An 18551-nucleotide genomic window follows, 5' to 3' on the forward strand; every position below is an offset into this window, starting at 1 on the left:
TCTAGTGACTGATTTGTACTGACTGACTTCTACTGACTGATTTCTACTGACTGATTTGTACTGACTGATTTCTACTGACTGACTTCTACTGACTGATTTGTACTGACTGACTTCTACTGACTGATTTCTACTGACTGACTTCTACTGACTGATTTGTACTGACTGATTCGGACAGATCGATTTATTATTTCTGCTTTTTTTAATTTGTCCCCTTTGCGCCCCAATGTTACATTGTACTTGGCCAATTACCCCACTCTTACCCACATCCGGCTTCCCACCCGCACACACGGCCAACTGTGTCTGTAGGGACGCCCGACCAAGCCGGAGGTAACGCGGGGATTCGAACCGAAGATCCCCGTGTCGGTAGGCAACGGAGCAGACCGCTACGCTCCCCGGACGCGACGGATCGGTTGATCCGGATCTTTCTGCTGAGCAATGACGCAGCAGAGCAGTTTGCCCGGAAACGTGGAAGTTTGGGCTGGCGGGAAGTGCCTCTCAGTCAGACCGCAGGGCCAAACGAGCGGCCCAACGCGGAACTGGCGACGTCATCACCCAGAAGCAACGGCGGCTCGGCGGGTTGACGTCACCATAACAACATAAGCGACTCTTTCTTTAATTTTAGGAGATTCCAGAGAGCCAAGTTCTCCGGAGGAGTTCCCTGCCCAGCTCCGCGGTGACCATGGAGCGCCTCCGAGTGTTGGGTGCGGTGTTCGGGACCGTGTTGTGGGGGCTTTCCGTGTCCGCCGCACAGGAAACCAGCAAACCCGCAGTTTCTCTTCGAAATGTCACCGGACCGAGTCTGTCGAACTCCACCGGCCCCCGCGACCAGGACCAGCACGGGGGTCTGTTCACTGGCCTGCAGGTGGACGGCTCCATGATCCAGAGGGCTCTGTACGTCCTGATCGGAATCACCATGGTGGGTCTGCTCTACTTCCTGGTCCGAGCCGTGAGGTAAGACCCCGGACTGGGACAGACTGGGATGAACTGGAACAGTTTGGGAGAGAAGCTGATGTGAACTGGGAGAGACTGGGAGAGACTGATATGAACTGGGACAGACTGGGAGAGACTGAGACAGGCTGATATGAACTGGGACAGACTGGGAGAGACTGAGACAGGCTGATATGAACGGGGACAGACTGGGAGAGACTGAGACAGTCTGATATGAACGGGGACAGACTGGGAGAGACTGAGACAGTCTGATATGAACGGGGACAGACTGGGAGAGACTGAGACAGTCTGATATGAACGGGGACAGACTGGGAGAGACTGAGACACGCTGATATGAACTGGGACAGACTGGGAGAGACTGAGACAGGCTGATATGAACGGGGACAGACTGGGAGACACTGAGAAAGGCTGATATGAACTGGGAGAGACTGAGACAGGCTGATATGAACTGGGACAGACTGGGAGAGACTGAGACAGGCTGATATGAACGGGGACAGACTGGGAGAGACTGAGACAGGCTGATATGAACGGGGACAGACTGGGAGAGACTGAGACAGGCTGATATGAACGGGGACAGACTGGGAGAGACTGAGACAGGCTGATATGAACGGGAACAGACTGGGAGAGACTGAGATAGGCTGATATGAACGGGGACAGACTGGGAGAGACTGAGACAGGCTGATATGAACGGGGACAGACTGGGAGAGACTGAGACAGGCTGATATGAACGGGGACAGACTGGGAGAGACTGAGACAGGCTGATATGAACGGGGACAGACTGGGAGAGACTGAGACAGTCTGATATGAACGGGGACAGACTGGGAGAGACTGAGACAGTCTGATATGAACGGGGACAGACTGGGAGAGACTGAGACAGTCTGATATGAACGGGGACAGACTGGGAGAGACTGAGACAGGCTGATATGAACTGGGACAGACTGGGAGAGACTGAGACAGGCTGATATGAACGGGGACAGACTGGGAGACACTGAGAAAGGATGATATGAACGGGGAGAGACTGGGAGAGACTGAGACAGGCTGATATGAACGGGGACAGACTGGGAGAGACTGAGACAGGCTGATATGAACGGGGACAGACTGGGAGAGACTGAGACAGGCTGATATGAACGGGGACAGACTGGGAGAGACTGAGACAGGCTGATATGAACGGGGACAGACTGGGAGAGACTGAGACAGGCTGATATGAACGGGGACAGACTGGGAGAGACTGAGACAGGCTGATATGAACGGGGACAGACTGGGAGAGACTGAGACAGGCTGATATGAACGGGGACAGACTGGGAGAGACTGAGACAGGCTGATATGAACGGGGACAGACTGGGAGAGACTGAGACAGGCTGATATGAACGGGGACAGACTGGGAGAGACTGAGACAGGCTGATATGAACGGGGACAGACTGGGAGAGACTGAGACAGGCTGATATGAACGGGGACAGACTGGGAGAGACTGAGACAGGCTGATATGAACGGGGACAGACTGGGAGAGACTGAGGCGCATTAGGTTTAGTTGCAGGACGCCACATTACAGCCAGCAGCAGCTGCTGCTGAAAACATTTAAATCCGGATTTGACGAAGTGCGGTTCACTTTGTTCTAATCCGATGCCTGTGTTTTGTGATTCACAAGAATAACTTTAAAATTCGGTTCGGTTCACCTCAAAACTTTACTGCAGACTCAGGGTCCATGACAGACAGAGAAAAATAGGTAAAAGACAAACCCCAGACAACAACTCAGAGTAAACACAATAGAATAACACAACAGGAACAAGTCAGTGTGTTATAAGAAGGCAGCACTGGTAGCGCGTGGTACTGAGTCTTATATTAGTTAAACTCTTGATGATTACATTATCAGAGTCACTGAGCCGGCAAATACATTTATACATGAGCTTTCTTAAAGAGCCTGAAAGGTGTTGACTCCTGCAGCCACAGACATCTCACTTGTACTACACCACGTAGGTCTTTTTAGTAGTATTCTCACTGCATCATTAGAAGCTACTGGGAGCCTCTGTAAGCTTGCTTTTTTATAGTTTCACCACAGGTGTGCAGTATAAAGTGTTGCAAAATATGTAGTTTGACCATAGGGGGCAGTATAAAGTGGTGTACAATATGTAGTTTGACCACAGGTGTGCAGTATAAAGTGGTGTACAATATGTAGTTTGACCACAGGTGTGCAGTATAAAGTGGTGTACAATATAGTTTGACCACAGGGGGCAGTATAAAGTGGTGTACAATATGTAGTGTGACCACAGGTGTGCAGTATAGAGTGGTGTACAATATGTAATGTGACCACAAGGGGGCAGTATAGAGTGGTGTACAATATGTAGTGTGACCACAGGGGGGCAGTATAAAGTGGTGTACAATATGTAGTGTGACCAAAGGTGTGCAGTATAAAGTGGTGTACAATATGTAGTTTGACCACAGGGGGGCAATATAAAGTGGTGTACAATATGTAGTGTGACCACAGGGGGGCAGTATAAAGTGGTGTACAATATGTAGTGTGACCACAGGGGGGCAGTATAAAGTGGTGTACAATATGTAGTGTGACCACAGGTGTGCAGTATAAAGTGGTGTACAATATGTAGTTTGACCGCAGGGGGGCAGTATAAAGTTTTGTACAATATGTAGTTTGACCGCAGGGGGGCAGTATAAAGTGGTGTACAATTTGCTCTGAACAGAGACATCTTCACACTAACTGAACACACACCAAACTTGCGTGACAGAGTGTGTGCTTGTGCGTACATCATGCAGCGTTGTCTATAAACATCATCATCATCGTCTGTCATGTGTTCAGTAATATAATGTCCAAGATATTTCACCTTATTACACACCCCAAGATTATTATCAGACAATTTAAAATCAGGACATTTTAGATGGTTGACCTCTTTGGTTCTGCAGATCATGACAACCCTCTTACTAGCATTGTGTTTGCTATCATGCTGCACACCATACACACAACATATATCAAGGTCATTTGCATACATAATATGGTTCACCAAGGTATTATAATATATATATAAGGTGTTATAATATATATAATATATATTTAAGGTATTATATTATATATATATATATATATATATATATATATATATAGGTATTGTGGACGATAGAAGAAAGGAGACAGCCGTGGGGTCGTTTATTTCCTCCAACTGAAACTAAGTCAGCAGTTCATTCTGTTAAACCTCAGCCACGTGTCTACCCACAATCCCCTTTGCTAACCCCGCCCACTGTCTTAAAGGGACCGTCTGCTGAATATGTAACCTGCAAGTAGGTCACTACACACGCCCCCCCAGAATTCAGCATGACAAAACGAAAAAAAAATCAACGTGATGGGGGACGAATAATGCGGCCAAAACGGCTCCTCTTGACAGGTGTAGGGACAGGGGGGCGTCTACGCTGAGGGGGCTGGGCCAGTTGAACCGGCTTGTCTAAGTCCAGGTGAGACGTCTTCAGGCGGTCCACCGAAACCCACTCCTGCTTACCACCGACGTCCACAACAAAATTCTTAGCCCTCGCTGCCAGGACACGGAAGGGGCCATCGTAGGGGGGCCGCAGGGGGGTACGGTGGGTGTCATGCCGGATGAAGACGTACCCAGCGGATTGCAGGTCCTTGGGGATGTAAGACTGAGGGAGGCCATGCCGCAAAGTTGGGACTGGAGCGAAAACACCGGCAGCGTCCTGGAACACAGCCCGTTGGCGGGCAGCAGACCAGGGTGCCGCGCCGTCTGGGAGAAATTCCCCTGGGACCCGCAGTGGCTGGCCGTAAACCAGCTCGGCCGACGAGGACTGGAGGTCTTCCTTAGGGGCGGTCCGCAGGCCAAGCATGACCCATGGGAGCTGGTCGACCCAGCTACTGTCTGTGAGTCTGGCCCAAAGAGCGGCCTTCATAGAACGATGACACCGCTCAGATAAACCGTTACCCTGCGGGTTGTAGGCCGTGGTGCGGTGCAGCTTCACCCCTAGGCTTTCAGCAACTGCAGTCCAGAGCTCGGATGTGAACTGCGGGCCCCGGTCAGAAGTGAGATCAGATGGCATGCCAAACCGGGCTACCCAGGACCCGATGAACGCCCGGGCCACCTCAGCAGACGTGGTGGTGGACAACAGAATAGCCTGTGGCCACCTAGTGGTCCTGTCCACCATGGTAAGGAGATGAGTGAAACCACGGGAGGAGGTCCACATTGACATGGTCGAAACACCTCCCAGGCACTGGGAACAGCGCCAGGGGTGCCTTGGTGTGGCGGTGAACCTTGGAGCACTGACACGTCACGCAGGTGCCCGCCCAGTCCTTGACGTCCTTCCTGAGGCTATACCACACAGACTTGGCCCCCACCAACTTCGTTGACGCCTTCACGTCTGGGTATGAAAGGCCATGGATGGCGTCGAAAACCCGTCGCCGCCAGCCCGTGGGCACCATGGGCTGGCGGCTGACCCGTGGAGATGTCACAGAGAAGCGTGGCCCCGGCATCGTCGAACACCACATCCTTCAACTGCAGTCCGGTGTCAGCAGTCCGGTAGGCCTGCACTTCTGTGTCAGCAGCCTGGTCTGCAGCCATGGCTGCGTAGTCGAGTCCCAAGTGGACGACCCCCAACATCGCCCGGGAGAGGCAGTCAGCGACGAAGTTGTCCTTGCCGGTGACATGCTGGATGTCAGTGGTGAACTTGGGGATGTAAGAGAGCTGGTGTTGTTGGCGCCCAGACCACGGCTCGGTGGCTTCGGCCATGGTGAATGTCAGCGGCTTGTGGTCCACAAACACAGAGAACCGGCGGCCTTCCAGCAGGATCCTGAAGCAGCGGATGGCAAGAAACAGGCCAAGAAGCTCCCGGTCGAAGGTGCTGTATTTCCTCTCACTGCTGCGCAGCTGGCGGCTGAACAAAGCAAGCGGCTGCCAGGCTCCGCCCACCCACTGCTCATACCCTGGCCCCACGGCGTAATCTGAGGCATCCGTGGTGAGTGCTACTGGGGCAGTTGGTGATGGGTGCGCCAACAAGGCGGCTTCAGCCAGTGCAGCCTTAGCGTCCTCAAACGCCCGGTTTCTCTCTTCCGACCAGTCCACTGGGCCCTTGGGGTCCTTACCCTTCAGAACCTCATACAGGGGGCGCATGAGATGAGCCGCCCGGGGAATGAACCGGTTGTAAAAGTTCACCATGCCCAGGAACTCCTGCAGGGACTGCACCGTGTTCGGGCGTGGGAACCTGGTGACGGCGTCCACCTTGTTGGGGAGGGGGGGTTGCTTCGTCCTTTGTAACCCGGTGCCCGAGGAAATCAATGGCTGGCAGGCCCAACTGGCACTTTGCCGGGTTGACGATGAGCCCATGCTGGCTGAGCCGTTCGAACCGCTGCCGGAGGTGGACCAGGTGCTCCGCTGCGGATGTACTGGCCACGAGAATGTCGTCCAGGTAAACAAACAGGGACGGCATATCTCGCAGCACAGAGCCGCTGAAAGGTCTGGGCAGCCCCCTTGAGCCCAAACGGCATCCTCAGGAACTCGAACAGGCTGGACGGCGTGATTACTGCCGTCTTCGGCACATCCTGTGGGCGGACCGGCACCTGGTGTGGGTGGACCGGCACCTTGGAGAAGATGACCGGCCCCGCCAAGTGCAGGGAGAAGTCCTGGATGTGCGAGACGGGGTAGCGGTGGGACGGGACGGGGTGGCGGTCTGGCGTCGTGGGGTTGTTGAGGCGGCGGTAATTGCCACATGGGCGCCAGCCGCCGTTAGCCTTCGTGACCATATGCAGGGGGGAGGCGTGTGGGCTGTCGGAGCGGCGCACGATGCCGAGGTGCTCCATGTTGGCAAACTCCTCCTTGGCGATGGCGAGCTTGGCTGGGTGGAGGCGCCGTGCAGGGGCGTAGACTGGGGGGCCCGAGGTGGTGATGTAGTGCTCCACTCCATGCTTGGTGACTGCTGATGAGAAGATGGGCGTTGTGAGGTCCGGAAACTCAGCGAGCAGATGCTGAAATTCATCCCCGGTGGCCATCATGTTGGACAAGCCGATGGGACCCGCCTCCCCCAGCGTGCATGGGTAGGAGCAGAAGGAGACGGCGTCAATCAAGCGGCGTTTCTTTAACGTCTACCAACAGCCCATAAGCGCGCAGGAAATCCGCACCCAGGAGGGCAATGGACACCTTCGCCATTACAAAGTCCCAGCCGAACCGCCGACCTCCAAAAACCACCTCCACATACCTCGTGCCATAGGTGCGTACGGGGGTGCCGTTAGCAGCATCCATGGGGGGGCGAATCCGCCGGCCATCGCGTCCACTGGTGTCGCAGGCAGGATACTCCGCTGCGCGCCCGCATCAACTAGCAACCGCCGGCCGGAGACGGTGTCCTGGATAAACAGCAGCCTGCCTTGCTGGCCAACGCTCAGGCCTGCTACTGAGCGCCGGCCCTGGCTTTTCCCGCCCTGCTGAACGTGCATGGTGCACGGCACTGCTTGGCTTTGGTTCCAAACCCAGCATGCTAGAAGCACAGTCCCCCTGAGTCCTGCTGCCGACGAGCAGCTGCTGCCGCCGCGACGCCCGCAGCCTCAACCGGCGGTGGTGGAAGAGCGTGGGCAGGCTGCAGAGCGGCCGCACACTGCTGTCGGGAAAAATCCCGTCAGCCTCCGCGGCCAACTCCCGAAAGTTGCTGGTGGTGCACAACTTGGAGCCGGCCAAGGCAGCACGGACGTGCGAGGGGAACTGACGGAGGAACAGCTGGCCGAAAAGGAAGGCGGGGTCGCACGAACCCAGCATACTCAGCATCTTGTGCATCAGCTCCAATGGCTTGCCGTCTCCCAGGCCTTATAGCGAAAACCATCAGTCCGCCCGCTCCACCTCTGCTGGCTCAAAGCCTGCAGCAAGGGTCTCTTAATCGTACCGTACGGCGGGGAGCGGGGCTTGCAGCAGGCCCAGTATCCGTGACGAGTGCCGCCACGACGTAGTGGTACTGGTCTCATCCACGGTGATGTTCCTAATAGCGAACTGGGCTTCGATGTGAGCGAACCATGCTGCCGCAGCCGGTTCCCAGAAGCCGGGCAGTTGGAGCGAGACGGCGTTGGTCACTGCCGCTGCACTGGGAGCCGCGTCCTCCATGGCTCACGTCGGGTCACCAATGTGGAGGATGAAAGAAAGGAGACGAGACCACTTCTCCTTTTCACCACACAGCCGTGGGGTCGTTTATTTCTTCCAACAAACTCTAAGTCAGCAGTTCATTCTGCTAAACCTCAGCCACGTGTCTACCCACAATCCCCCTTTGCTAACCCCGCCCACTGTCTTAAAGGGACCGTCTGGTGAATATGGAACCTGCAAGTAGGTCGCTACAGTATCATAATATGTATTAAGTATAATATATATAAGGTATTATATTATGTATAAGATATACTGTATATAATGTGTAATAGATAATATATAAGGTATTGTAATATGTATAATGTATAATATATAAGGTATAATATATATATATAATATATAAGGTATTATAACATATCATATATAACATATATAAAGTATTATAATATGTATTATGTATACTATATATAAGGTATTGCAATATATATATATATATATAAGGTATTGCCATGTGTATACTATATAAGGTACAATATATAATGCATAATGTATATATTATATATACGTTGTTATAACGTATATACTATATACCATATAAACTATTATAATATGTATTATGCATAATATAAGGTATAATATATAATATATATAAGGCATGATATATAAATAAGGTATTATAATATATAAGGTATAATATATACAGTGGGGAGAACAAGTATTTGATACGCTGCCAATTTTGCAGGTTTTCCCACTTAGAAAGCATGTACAGGTCTGTCATTTTATCATAGGTACACTTCAACTGTGAGAGACGGAACCTAAAACAAAAATCCAGAAAATCACATTGTATGATTTTTAAGTAATTAATTTGCATTTTATTGCATGAAATAAGTATTTGATCACCTACCAACCGGTAAGAATTCCGGCTCTCACAGACCTGTTAGTTTTTCTTTAAGAAGCCCTCCTGTCCTCCACTCATTACCTGTATTAACTGTACCTGTTTGAACTCGTTACCTGTATAAAAGACACCTGTCCACACACTCAATCAATCAGACTCCAACCTCTCCACAATGGCCAAGACCAGAGAGATGTCTAAGGACATCAGGGACAAAATTGTAGACCTGCTCAAGGCTGGGATGGGCTACAGGACAATAGGCAAGCAGCTTGGTGAGAAGGCAACAACTGTTGGCGCAATTATTAGAAAATGGAAGAAGTTCAAGATGACGGTCAATCTCCCTCGGTCTGGGGCTCCATGCAAGATCTCACCTCGTGGGGCATCAATGATCATGAGAAAGGTGAGGGATCAGCCCAGAACTACACGGCAGGACCTGGTCAATGACCTGAAGAGAGCTGGGACCACAGTCTCAAAGAAAACCATTAGTAACACATGACGCCATCATGGATTAAGATCCTGCAGCGCATGCAAGGTCCCCCTGCTCAAGCCAGCGCATGTCCAGGCCCGTCTGAAGTTTGCCCATGGCCATCTGGATGATCCAGAGGAGGAATGGGAGAAGGTCATGTTGTCTGATGAGACCAAAATAGAGCTTTTTGGTATAAACTCCACTCGCCGTGTTTGGAGGGAGAAGAAGGATGAGTACAACCCCAACAACACCATCCCAACCGTGAAGCATGGAGGTGGAAACATCATTCTTTGGGGAGGCTTTTCTGCAAAGGGGACAGGACGACTGCACCGTATTGAGGGGAGGATGGATGGGGCCATGTATCGCGAGATCTTGGCCAACAACCTCCTTCCTTCCTTCCCTCAATAAGAGCACTGAAGATGGGTCGTGGCTGGGTCTTCCAGCATGACAACGACCCGAAACACACAGCCAGGGCAACTAAGGAGTGGCTCCGTAAGAAGCATCTCAAGGTCCTGGAGTGGCCTAGCCAGTCTCCAGACCTGAACCCAATAGAAAATCTTTGGAGGGAGATGAAAGTCCGTGTTGCCCAGCGTCAGCCCCGAAATCTGAAGGATCTGGAGAAGATCTGTATGGAGGAGTGGGCCAAAATCCCTGCTGCAGTGTGTGCAAACCGGGTCAAGAACTACAGGAAACGTCTGATCGCTGTAATTGCAAACAAAGGTTTCTTTACCAAATATTAAGTTCTGTTTTTCTGATGTATCAGACACTTATGTCATGCAATAAAAAGCAAATTAATTACTTAAAAATCATACAATGTGATTTTCTGGATTTTTGTTTTAGATTCCGTCTCTCACAGTTGAAGTGTACCTATGATAAAAATGACAGACCTCTACATGCTTTGTAAGTGGGAAACCCTGCAAAATCGGCAGTGTATCAAATACTTGTTCTCCCCACTGTAATATATAAGGTATTATAATATGTATAACACACACATATATATAAGGTATTATAATATATAAGGTATAATATATATAAGGTATTATAATATGTATAACACACACACACACACACACATAAGGTATTATAATATATAAGGTATAATATATAAGGTATTATAATATATAATATATAAGGTGTAATATATATAAGGTATTATAATATATGTAACACATATGTATATAAGGTATTATAATATATAATATATAAGGTATACTATATATAAGGTATTATAATATATAAGGTATAATATATACAAGGTTTTATAATATATAAGGTATAATATACATAAGGTATTATAATATGTATAACACACACATGTATATAAGGTATTATAATATATAATATATAAGGTATAATATATACAAGGTATTATAATATGTATAACATATATATATATAAGGTATTATAATACATAATATATAAGGTATAATATATATAAGGTATTATAATAGTATAAAAGACTGAAGTGCTGTTAATTTTCCCAGTCATGGTTTTGAATGGGTGGTGTTCCAGGCTGGTAACGTGTTTTCAGGTGTCCTTTACAGCAAACTCTGTGTGTGTGTCTGTGTGTGTGTGTGTGTGTGTGTGTGTGTGTGTGTGTGTGTGTGTGTGTGTGTGTGTCTTTTTTATTTTTTAATAAATTTGATAAATTCTTCTTTTAGGTTGAAGAAACCCAGCCAGAGAAAGAAATACGGGCTGCTGAAAAACTATGAAGACAGCGTGGAGATGGAAGATCTGAATAGTGATGAAGAGGAGACGGTGTACGAGACCCGCAGTCTGAGAAGGTGAGTGTAGATGAAGGCTGGCTGCTGTGTGCAGACCAGACACACAGCTGACAGGAGTGACTGAGCTGTGGTTAGCCTGGTTGGTTTGTGTAGTGGTCATTAGCAGAACTTCAATAAGTGGCATTGTTCCAGTTCATTACAAACTTTGGAGGGCAAAAATAGGATGAAGCATTAGATGTTAAAACTGCTTAATCTGCAACCAGAGAAACCCAAATCCCACCAGATGTCCCTCTCTGAGTCCACAAGATTTAGTGTCATTTGGTTTTTTGGCTTTTTGCTCTTGTCATTGCCTGTCTGACAGTGGAGGACCTGCTTAACTTTGAACCCTGTGTCTCTCCTGCATGGCATTGTGGGTAAAGTGTGATTGATGTAATTAGTCTTCTGTCTCCTTAATGGCTTGGTGGTGCAGTGCTTGCCCAGCTGCCTCGCAGCAGGAGCGTCCTGTGTGGGACTCCTGCCTGGGGTGGTGTTGGCAATGGGGGACTCTGCATGTTCTCCTCAGGCTTCTCGGGGTGCAGTGGCAGTCTGTGTGGACTCTGCATGTTCTCCCCAGGCCTCTCGGGGTACAGTCTGTGTGGACTCTGCATGTTCTCCTCAGGCCTCTCGGGGTACAGTCTGTGTGGACTCTGCATGTTCTCCCCAGGCCTCTCGGGGTACAGTCTGTGTGGACTCTGCATGTTCCCCCCAGGCCTCTCGGGGTACAGTCTGTGTGGACTCTGCATGTTCTCCTCAGGCCTCTCGGGGTACAGTCTGTGTGGACTCTGCATGTTCTCCTCAGGCCTCTCGGGGTACAGTCTGTGTGGACTCTGCATGTTCTCCCCAGGCCTCTCGGGGTACAGTCTGTGTGGACTCTGCATGTTCTCCCCAGGCCTCTCGGGGTGCAGTCTGTGTGGACTCTGCATGTTCTCCCCAGGCCTCTCGGGGTACAGTCTGTGTGGACTCTGCATGTTCTCCCCAGGCCTCTCGGGGTACAGTCTGTGTGGACTCTGCATGTTCTCCTCAGGCCTCTCGGGGTACAGTCTGTGTGGACTCTGCATGTTCTCCTCAGGCCTCTCGGGGTACAGTCTGTGTGGACTCTGCGTGTTCTCCTCAGGCCTCTCGGGGTACAGTCTGTGTGGACTCTGCATGTTCTCCTCAGGCCTCTTGGGGTGCAGTCTGTGTGGACTCTGCATGTTCTCCTCAGGCTTCTCGGGATACAGTCTGTGTGGACCCTGCGTGTTCTCCTCAGGCCTCTCGGGGTGCAGTCTGTGTGGACTCTGCATGTTCTCCTCAGGCCTCTCGGGGTACAGTCTGTGTGGACTCTGCATGTTCTCCCCAGTCTCTCGGGGTACAGTCTGCGTGGACTCTGCATGTTCTCCCCAGTCTCTCGGGGTGCAGTCTGTGTGGACTCTGCATGTTCTCCTCAGGCTTCTCGGGGTACAGTCTGTGTGGACTCTGCATGTTCTCCCCAGGCCTCTCGGGGTGCAGTCTGTGTGGACTCTGCATGTTCTCCTCAGGCCTCTCGGGGTACAGTCTGTGTGGACTCTGCATGTTCTCCTTAGGCCTCTCGGGGTACAGTCTGTGTGGACTCTGCATGTTCTCCTCAGGCCTCTCGGGGTACAGTCTGTGTGGACTCTGCATGTTCTCCCCAGGCCTCTCGGGGTGCAGTCTGTGTGGACTCTGCATGTTCTCCTCAGGCCTCTCGGGGTACAGTCTGTGTGGACTCTGCATGTTCTCCTCAGGCCTCTCGGGGTACAGTCTGTGTGGACTCTGCGTGTTCTCCTCAGGCCTCTCGGGGTACAGTCTGTGTGGACCCTGCGTGTTCTCCCCAGGCCTCTCGGGGTACAGTCTGTGTGGACTCTGCATGTTCTCCTCAGGCCTCTCGGGGTGCAGTCTGTGTGGACTCTGCATGTTCTCCTCAGGCTTCTCGGGGTGCAGTCTGTGTGGACCCTGCGTGTTCTCCCCAGTCTCTCGGGGTACAGTCTGTGTGGACTCTGCATGTTCTCCTCAGGCCTCTTGGGGTACAGTCTGTGTGGACTCTGCATGTTCTCCCCAGGCCTCTTGGGGTACAGTCTGTGTGGACTCTGCATGTTCTCCCCAGGCCTCTCAGGGTGCAGTCTGTGTGGACTCTGCATGTTCTCCTCAGGCCTCTCGGGGTACAGTCTGTGTGGACTCTGCATGTTCTCCTCAGGCCTCTCGGGGTACAGTCTGTGTGGACTCTGCATGTTCTCCCCAGCCTCTCGGGGTACAGTCTGTGTGGACTCTGCATGTTCTCCTCAGGCCTCTCGGGGTACAGTCTGTGTGGACTCTGCATGTTCTCCTCAGGCCTCTCGGGGTACAGTCTGTGTGGACTCTGCATGTTCTCCTCAGGCCTCTCGGGGTACAGTCTGTGTGGACTCTGCATGTTCTCCTCAGGCCTCTCGGGGTACAGTCTGTGTGGACTCTGCATGTTCTCCTCAGGCCTCTCGGGGTACAGTCTGTGTGGACTCTGCATGTTCTCCTCAGGCCTCTCGGGGTACAGTCTGTGTGGACTCTGCATGTTCTCCCCAGCCTCTCGGGGTACAGTCTGTGTGGACTCTGCATGTTCTCCTCAGGCCTCTCGGGGTACAGTCTGTGTGGACTCTGCATGTTCTCCTCAGGCCTCTCGGGGTACAGTCTGTGTGGACTCTGCATGTTCTCCTCAGGCCTCTCGGGGTACAGTCTGTGTGGACTCTGCATGTTCTCCCCAGGCCTCTCGGGGTACAGTCTGTGTGGACTCTGCATGTTCTCCCCAGTCTCTCGGGGTGCAGTCTGCGTGGACTCTGCATGTTCTCCTCAGGCCTCTCGGGGTGCAGTCTGTGTGGACTCTGCATGTTCTCCTCAGGCCTCTCGGGGTGCAGTCTGTGTGGACTCTGCATGTTCTCCCCAGTCTCTCGGGGTGCAGTCTGTGTGGACTCTGCATGTTCTCCTCAGGCCTCTCGGGGTACAGTCTGTGTGGACTCTGCATGTTCTCCTCAGGCCTCTCGGGGTACAGTCTGTGTGGACTCTGCATGTTCTCCCCAGTCTCTCGGGGTACAGTCTGTGTGGACTCTGCATGTTCTCCTCAGGCCTCTCGGGGTACAGTCTGTGTGGACTCTGCATGTTCTCCCCAGTCTCTCGGGGTACAGTCTGTGTGGACTCTGCATGTTCTCCCCAGTCTCTCGGGGTACAGTCTGTGTGGACTCTGCATGTTCTCCTCAGGCCTCTCGGGGTACAGTCTGTGTGGACTCTGCATGTTCTCCCTAGTCTCTCGGGGTACAGTCTGTGTGGACTCTGCATGTTCTCCTCAGGCCTCTCGGGGTACAGTCTGTGTGGACTCTGCATGTTCTCCCCAGGCCTCTCGGGGTACAGTCTGTGTGGACTCTGCATGTTCTCCCTAGTCTCTCGGGGTACAGTCTGTGTGGACTCTGCATGTTCTCCTCAGGCCTCTCGGGGTACAGTCTGTGTGGACCCTGCGTGTTCTCCTCAGGCCTCTCGGGGTACAGTCTGTGTGGACTCTGCATGTTCTCCCCAGGCCTCTCGGGGTACAGTCTGTGTGGACTCTGCATGTTCTCCCCAGTCTCTCGGGGTACAGTCTGTGTGGACTCTGCATGTTCTCCTCAGGCCTCTCGGGGTACAGTCTGTGTGGACTCTGCATGTTCTCCTCAGGCCTCTCGGGGTACAGTCTGTGTGGACTCTGCATGTTCTCCTCAGGCCTCTCGGGGTACAGTCTGTGTGGACTCTGCATGTTCTCCCCAGTCTCTCGGGGTACAGTCTGTGTGGACTCTGCATGTTCTCCTCAGGTCTCTCGGGGTACAGTCTGTGTGGACCCTGCGTGTTCTCCTCAGGCCTCTCGGGGTACAGTCTGTGTGGACTCTGCATGTTCTCCTCAGGCCTCTCGGGGTACAGTCTGTGTGGACTCTGCATGTTCTCCTCAGGCCTCTCGGGGTACAGTCTGTGTGGACTCTGCATGTTCTCCCCAGGCCTCTCGGGGTACAGTCTGTGTGGACTCTGCATGTTCTCCCTAGTCTCTCGGGGTACAGTCTGTGTGGACCCTGCATGTTCTCCTCAGGCCTCTCGGGGTACAGTCTGTGTGGACTCTGCACGTTCTCCTCAGGCCTCTCGGGGTACAGTCTGTGTGGACTCTGCATGTTCTCCTCAGGCCTCTCGGGGTACAGTCTGTGTGGACTCTGCATGTTCTCCTCAGGCCTCTCGGGGTACAGTCTGTGTGGACTCTGCATGTTCTCCCTAGTCTCTCGGGGTACAGTCTGTGTGGACCCTGCGTGTTCTCCTCAGGCCTCTCGGGGTACAGTCTGTGTGGACTCTGCATGTTCTCCCCAGTCTCTCGGGGTACAGTCTGTGTGGACTCTGCATGTTCTCCCCAGTCTCTCGGGGTACAGTCTGTGTGGACTCTGCATGTTCTCCCCAGTCTCTCGGGGTACAGTCTGTGTGGACTCTGCATGTTCTCCTCAGGCCTCTCGGGGTACAGTCTGTGTGGACTCTGCATGTTCTCCCCAGTCTCTCGGGGTACAGTCTGTGTGGACTCTGCATGTTCTCCATGTTCTCCCTGAGCTCACATGGCTTTCCTCCTACATCGAAAAAGACCCAGTGCTTGGCCACAGAAGAGAAAGGGCTGCCTACTGCCACCACTCCCTGCATGCTGTGGGTGTGTGTGTGTGTGTGTTTGTGTGTGTGTGTGTGTGTGTGTGTGTGTGTGTGTGTTCAGTGTGTCAGCTGTAAGACAAATAAACTCTCTTCTCTTCTCTTTATCACTCAGATGAGAGTCGGCGTTGGACTGAGACAGGACACATTCCAGCAGTTTAGTTTTCAACAGTTACTACAATTTTATTTTTTTTTGTCCTGAGAAGTGGACGCCTGTCTCTCAATGTGACGACCTGTCTTTGAGAGGAGGACGGGGTCAACCGGTGACGGACCACTCATGGAAGTAAGACATGGACCAAACCAGCTGTTTGATATGAAGCCGGCGCCGCAGGTCGCTGGAGGAACATGAGCAGGGTGTTTTTGTCAGGGACTTTGGGGCTGGATGTGGTTGTTGGATTGTTTATTCTGGATGACAGTTGTACCTGTTGTTTTATAGCATCTTTGTTTTCTTGGTTATTTCGGACAACTGAAATATTGTTTTTGATAATGCGGCCTTGCCAAAACGTTGTCCTCGCTGGTCTGAGAAGGAAACAGGCCCGAGACTCTATTTCCCCTTTGAAAATGTGCTGAAACTACTGTCTTCCGACTCCGGACCAGCTCCTGAACTTTGCAGTGTCGGTTCAGACGACGCTCTGACATCCGAATACTGTTGGTGAGCGACGCAAACTGACCTGGACTTGTCATCCTGCAGGGTGGACCACCACGAGTCTGTCCTGTTTGTCTAGCTGTGAAACTGCTTCGTCTTAAACTCAGATTCAGTTCTGCCTGGACAGCCGAGGCTTTTCCTTGCTTTCTATCCAGGAGATGTGTTTTGTTCCATGAAATCCATCTTTATTGTGAAACTGGTCACTAAAACCATCAGAATACCCAACGAAGGTTTAATGACACTTGTAAAGGTCTCATTTCCACCACCGAGGAGACGCGTCATACGTTCATCAAAACGTGTCCAAGCAAAACGTCATTATGAAGATGTTAATGAATAAAAGTTATGATTTAATGATGTGAACTCAGGATGCCTTGAAATAAAACAAACCTGTGTTCTGTTTCTCTTTGGAAGGGCAGATGATTAAGCAGAGAAGAGTTTTATTGATTCATTAGTCCAAGTGTGCACATCCACATCTGTCGGCAGCCCCACCAGCATGCACCCTGGCTCTGCTCAGTGGCGCAGGCTAAGCAGGTGTGGGCTTGGCTAGGTCTTGGATGGGAGACCTCCCGGGAAAACTGAGTTGCTGTTGGAAGTGGTGTTGGTGGGCCAGTAGGGGGCAGTCCTCCCTCTGGTCCTAATAAAAACAGCGTATCAAATCCCAGTGCCCCAGTGCAGTGACGGGGACACTGTGCTGTAGGAGATGCCGTCCTTCAGATGAGACGTTAAACCGAGGTCCTGACTCACGGGGCTCATTAAAGAGCCCAGGGCACTTATCACTAAGAGTAGGGGGTCCCCGGTGTCCTGGCAGAACTCCCAACCCGGCTCTCTCCATCTGGCCACCTCATCATCCCCCATGTAACTGGCTCAATGAGTCCTCCCCCTCCACCTCCAGCTGATGTGTGGTGAGCGTTCTGGTGCAACATGGCTGCCGTGCACCACCCAGGCGGTGCAACACATTGGTGGTGGTTGAGGTGAGCTACCCCCTTCACTGTGAAGCGCCCTGGGTGTCCAGAAAAGCGCTGTATACATGTAGTGATTATTATGATTATTATGATTAATATAATTGTTACCTCAGATTCCCTGTCCTATGAGGAGCTGAAGGAAGTCAGATGCTGAGATGTCTACCTGGCCCTGGACGTCAGGAGACAAACTTGACACAAACCACAGCTTTCCATTTGGTTCCACCGAGGAACATCAGGCTTGTTAGAAGGTAAAGGAACGTGACTACTGAGGGGATTCTCACCTTGTCCCTTCCTCGTGTCATTCAGTCGAGCCATAAACACATTTCAGTCCATGTCAGTCCACACGCACTGAAACCCGGGTTTTCTTAAATCCCAACAGACGTTAAAGAGGATCTTGACTGGTCTGATAGAAGCTTCCATGATCATTTAATGCCACATCACGTCCCCCCCATAATCCCAGCTAAACCAGTTTCCTGCTAATTATTCTGTAAAGAATGGCCCAGTAAAGAATAAACAGGACCAGTAAGGAATGTAAATGGGACCAGTAAAGAATGTAACCGGGACCAGTAAGGAATGTAACCAGGACCAGTAAAGAATGGCTCAGTAAAGAATAAACAGGACCAGTAAGGAATGTAAACGGGACCAGTAAAGAATGTAACCAGGACCAGTAAAGAATGGCCCAGTAAAGAATAAACAGGACCAGTAAGGAATGTAAATGGGACCAGTAAAGAATGTAACCGGGACCAGTAAAGAATGTAACCAGGACCAGTAAAGAATGGCCCAGTAAAGAATAAACAGGACCAGTAAAGAATGGCCCAGTAAAGAATAAACAGGACCAGTAAGGAATGTAAATGGGACCAGTAAAGAATGTAAACAGGACCAGTAAAGAATGTAAATGGGACCAGTAAAGAATGTAAACAGGACCAGTAAAGAATGTAAACGGGACCAGTAAAGAATAAACAGGACCAGTAAAGAATGTAAACGGGCCCAGTACAGAATGTAACCGGGCCCAGTACAGAATGTAAATGGGCCCAGTACAGAATGTAACCGGGACCAGTAAAGAATGTAAACAGGACCAGTAAAGAATGTAAACGGGACCAGTAAAGAATGTAAACGGGCCCAGTACAGAATGTAACCGGGCCCAGTAC

At 51.2% G+C, this 18551-nt stretch overlaps 1 protein-coding gene across 1 annotated transcript; it reads left to right on the forward strand.

The window, feature by feature from the left end:
• The first annotated feature begins 439 nt into the window (after window positions 1-439).
• Window positions 440-16866, forward strand: fam174c (family with sequence similarity 174 member C). The gene is made up of 3 exons (XM_056277436.1): window positions 440-951; window positions 11035-11157; window positions 15911-16866. Exons 1-3 carry the CDS (start codon window positions 680-682, stop codon window positions 15912-15914), a joined length of 399 nt encoding a protein of 132 aa, XP_056133411.1. The 5' UTR covers window positions 440-679; the 3' UTR covers window positions 15915-16866.
• The last annotated feature ends 1685 nt before the right edge of the window (window positions 16867-18551 follow it).

Source organism: Lampris incognitus, chromosome 3 (assembly GCF_029633865.1).
Source record: "Lampris incognitus isolate fLamInc1 chromosome 3, fLamInc1.hap2, whole genome shotgun sequence".
Lineage (NCBI taxonomy): Eukaryota > Metazoa > Chordata > Actinopteri > Lampriformes > Lampridae > Lampris > Lampris incognitus.

What these genes read in the sequence shown, in the direction of transcription:
- fam174c (XM_056277436.1), top strand. Translation starts at nt 680, where the DNA reads ATGGAGCGCCTCCGAGTGTTGGGTGCGGTGTTCGGGACCGTGTTGTGG. An exon ending in TTCCTGGTCCGAGCCGTGAG is followed by an intron (nt 952 to 11,034) that starts GTAAGACCCCGG and finishes TTCTTCTTTTAG; the next exon opens with GTTGAAGAAACCCAGCCAGA.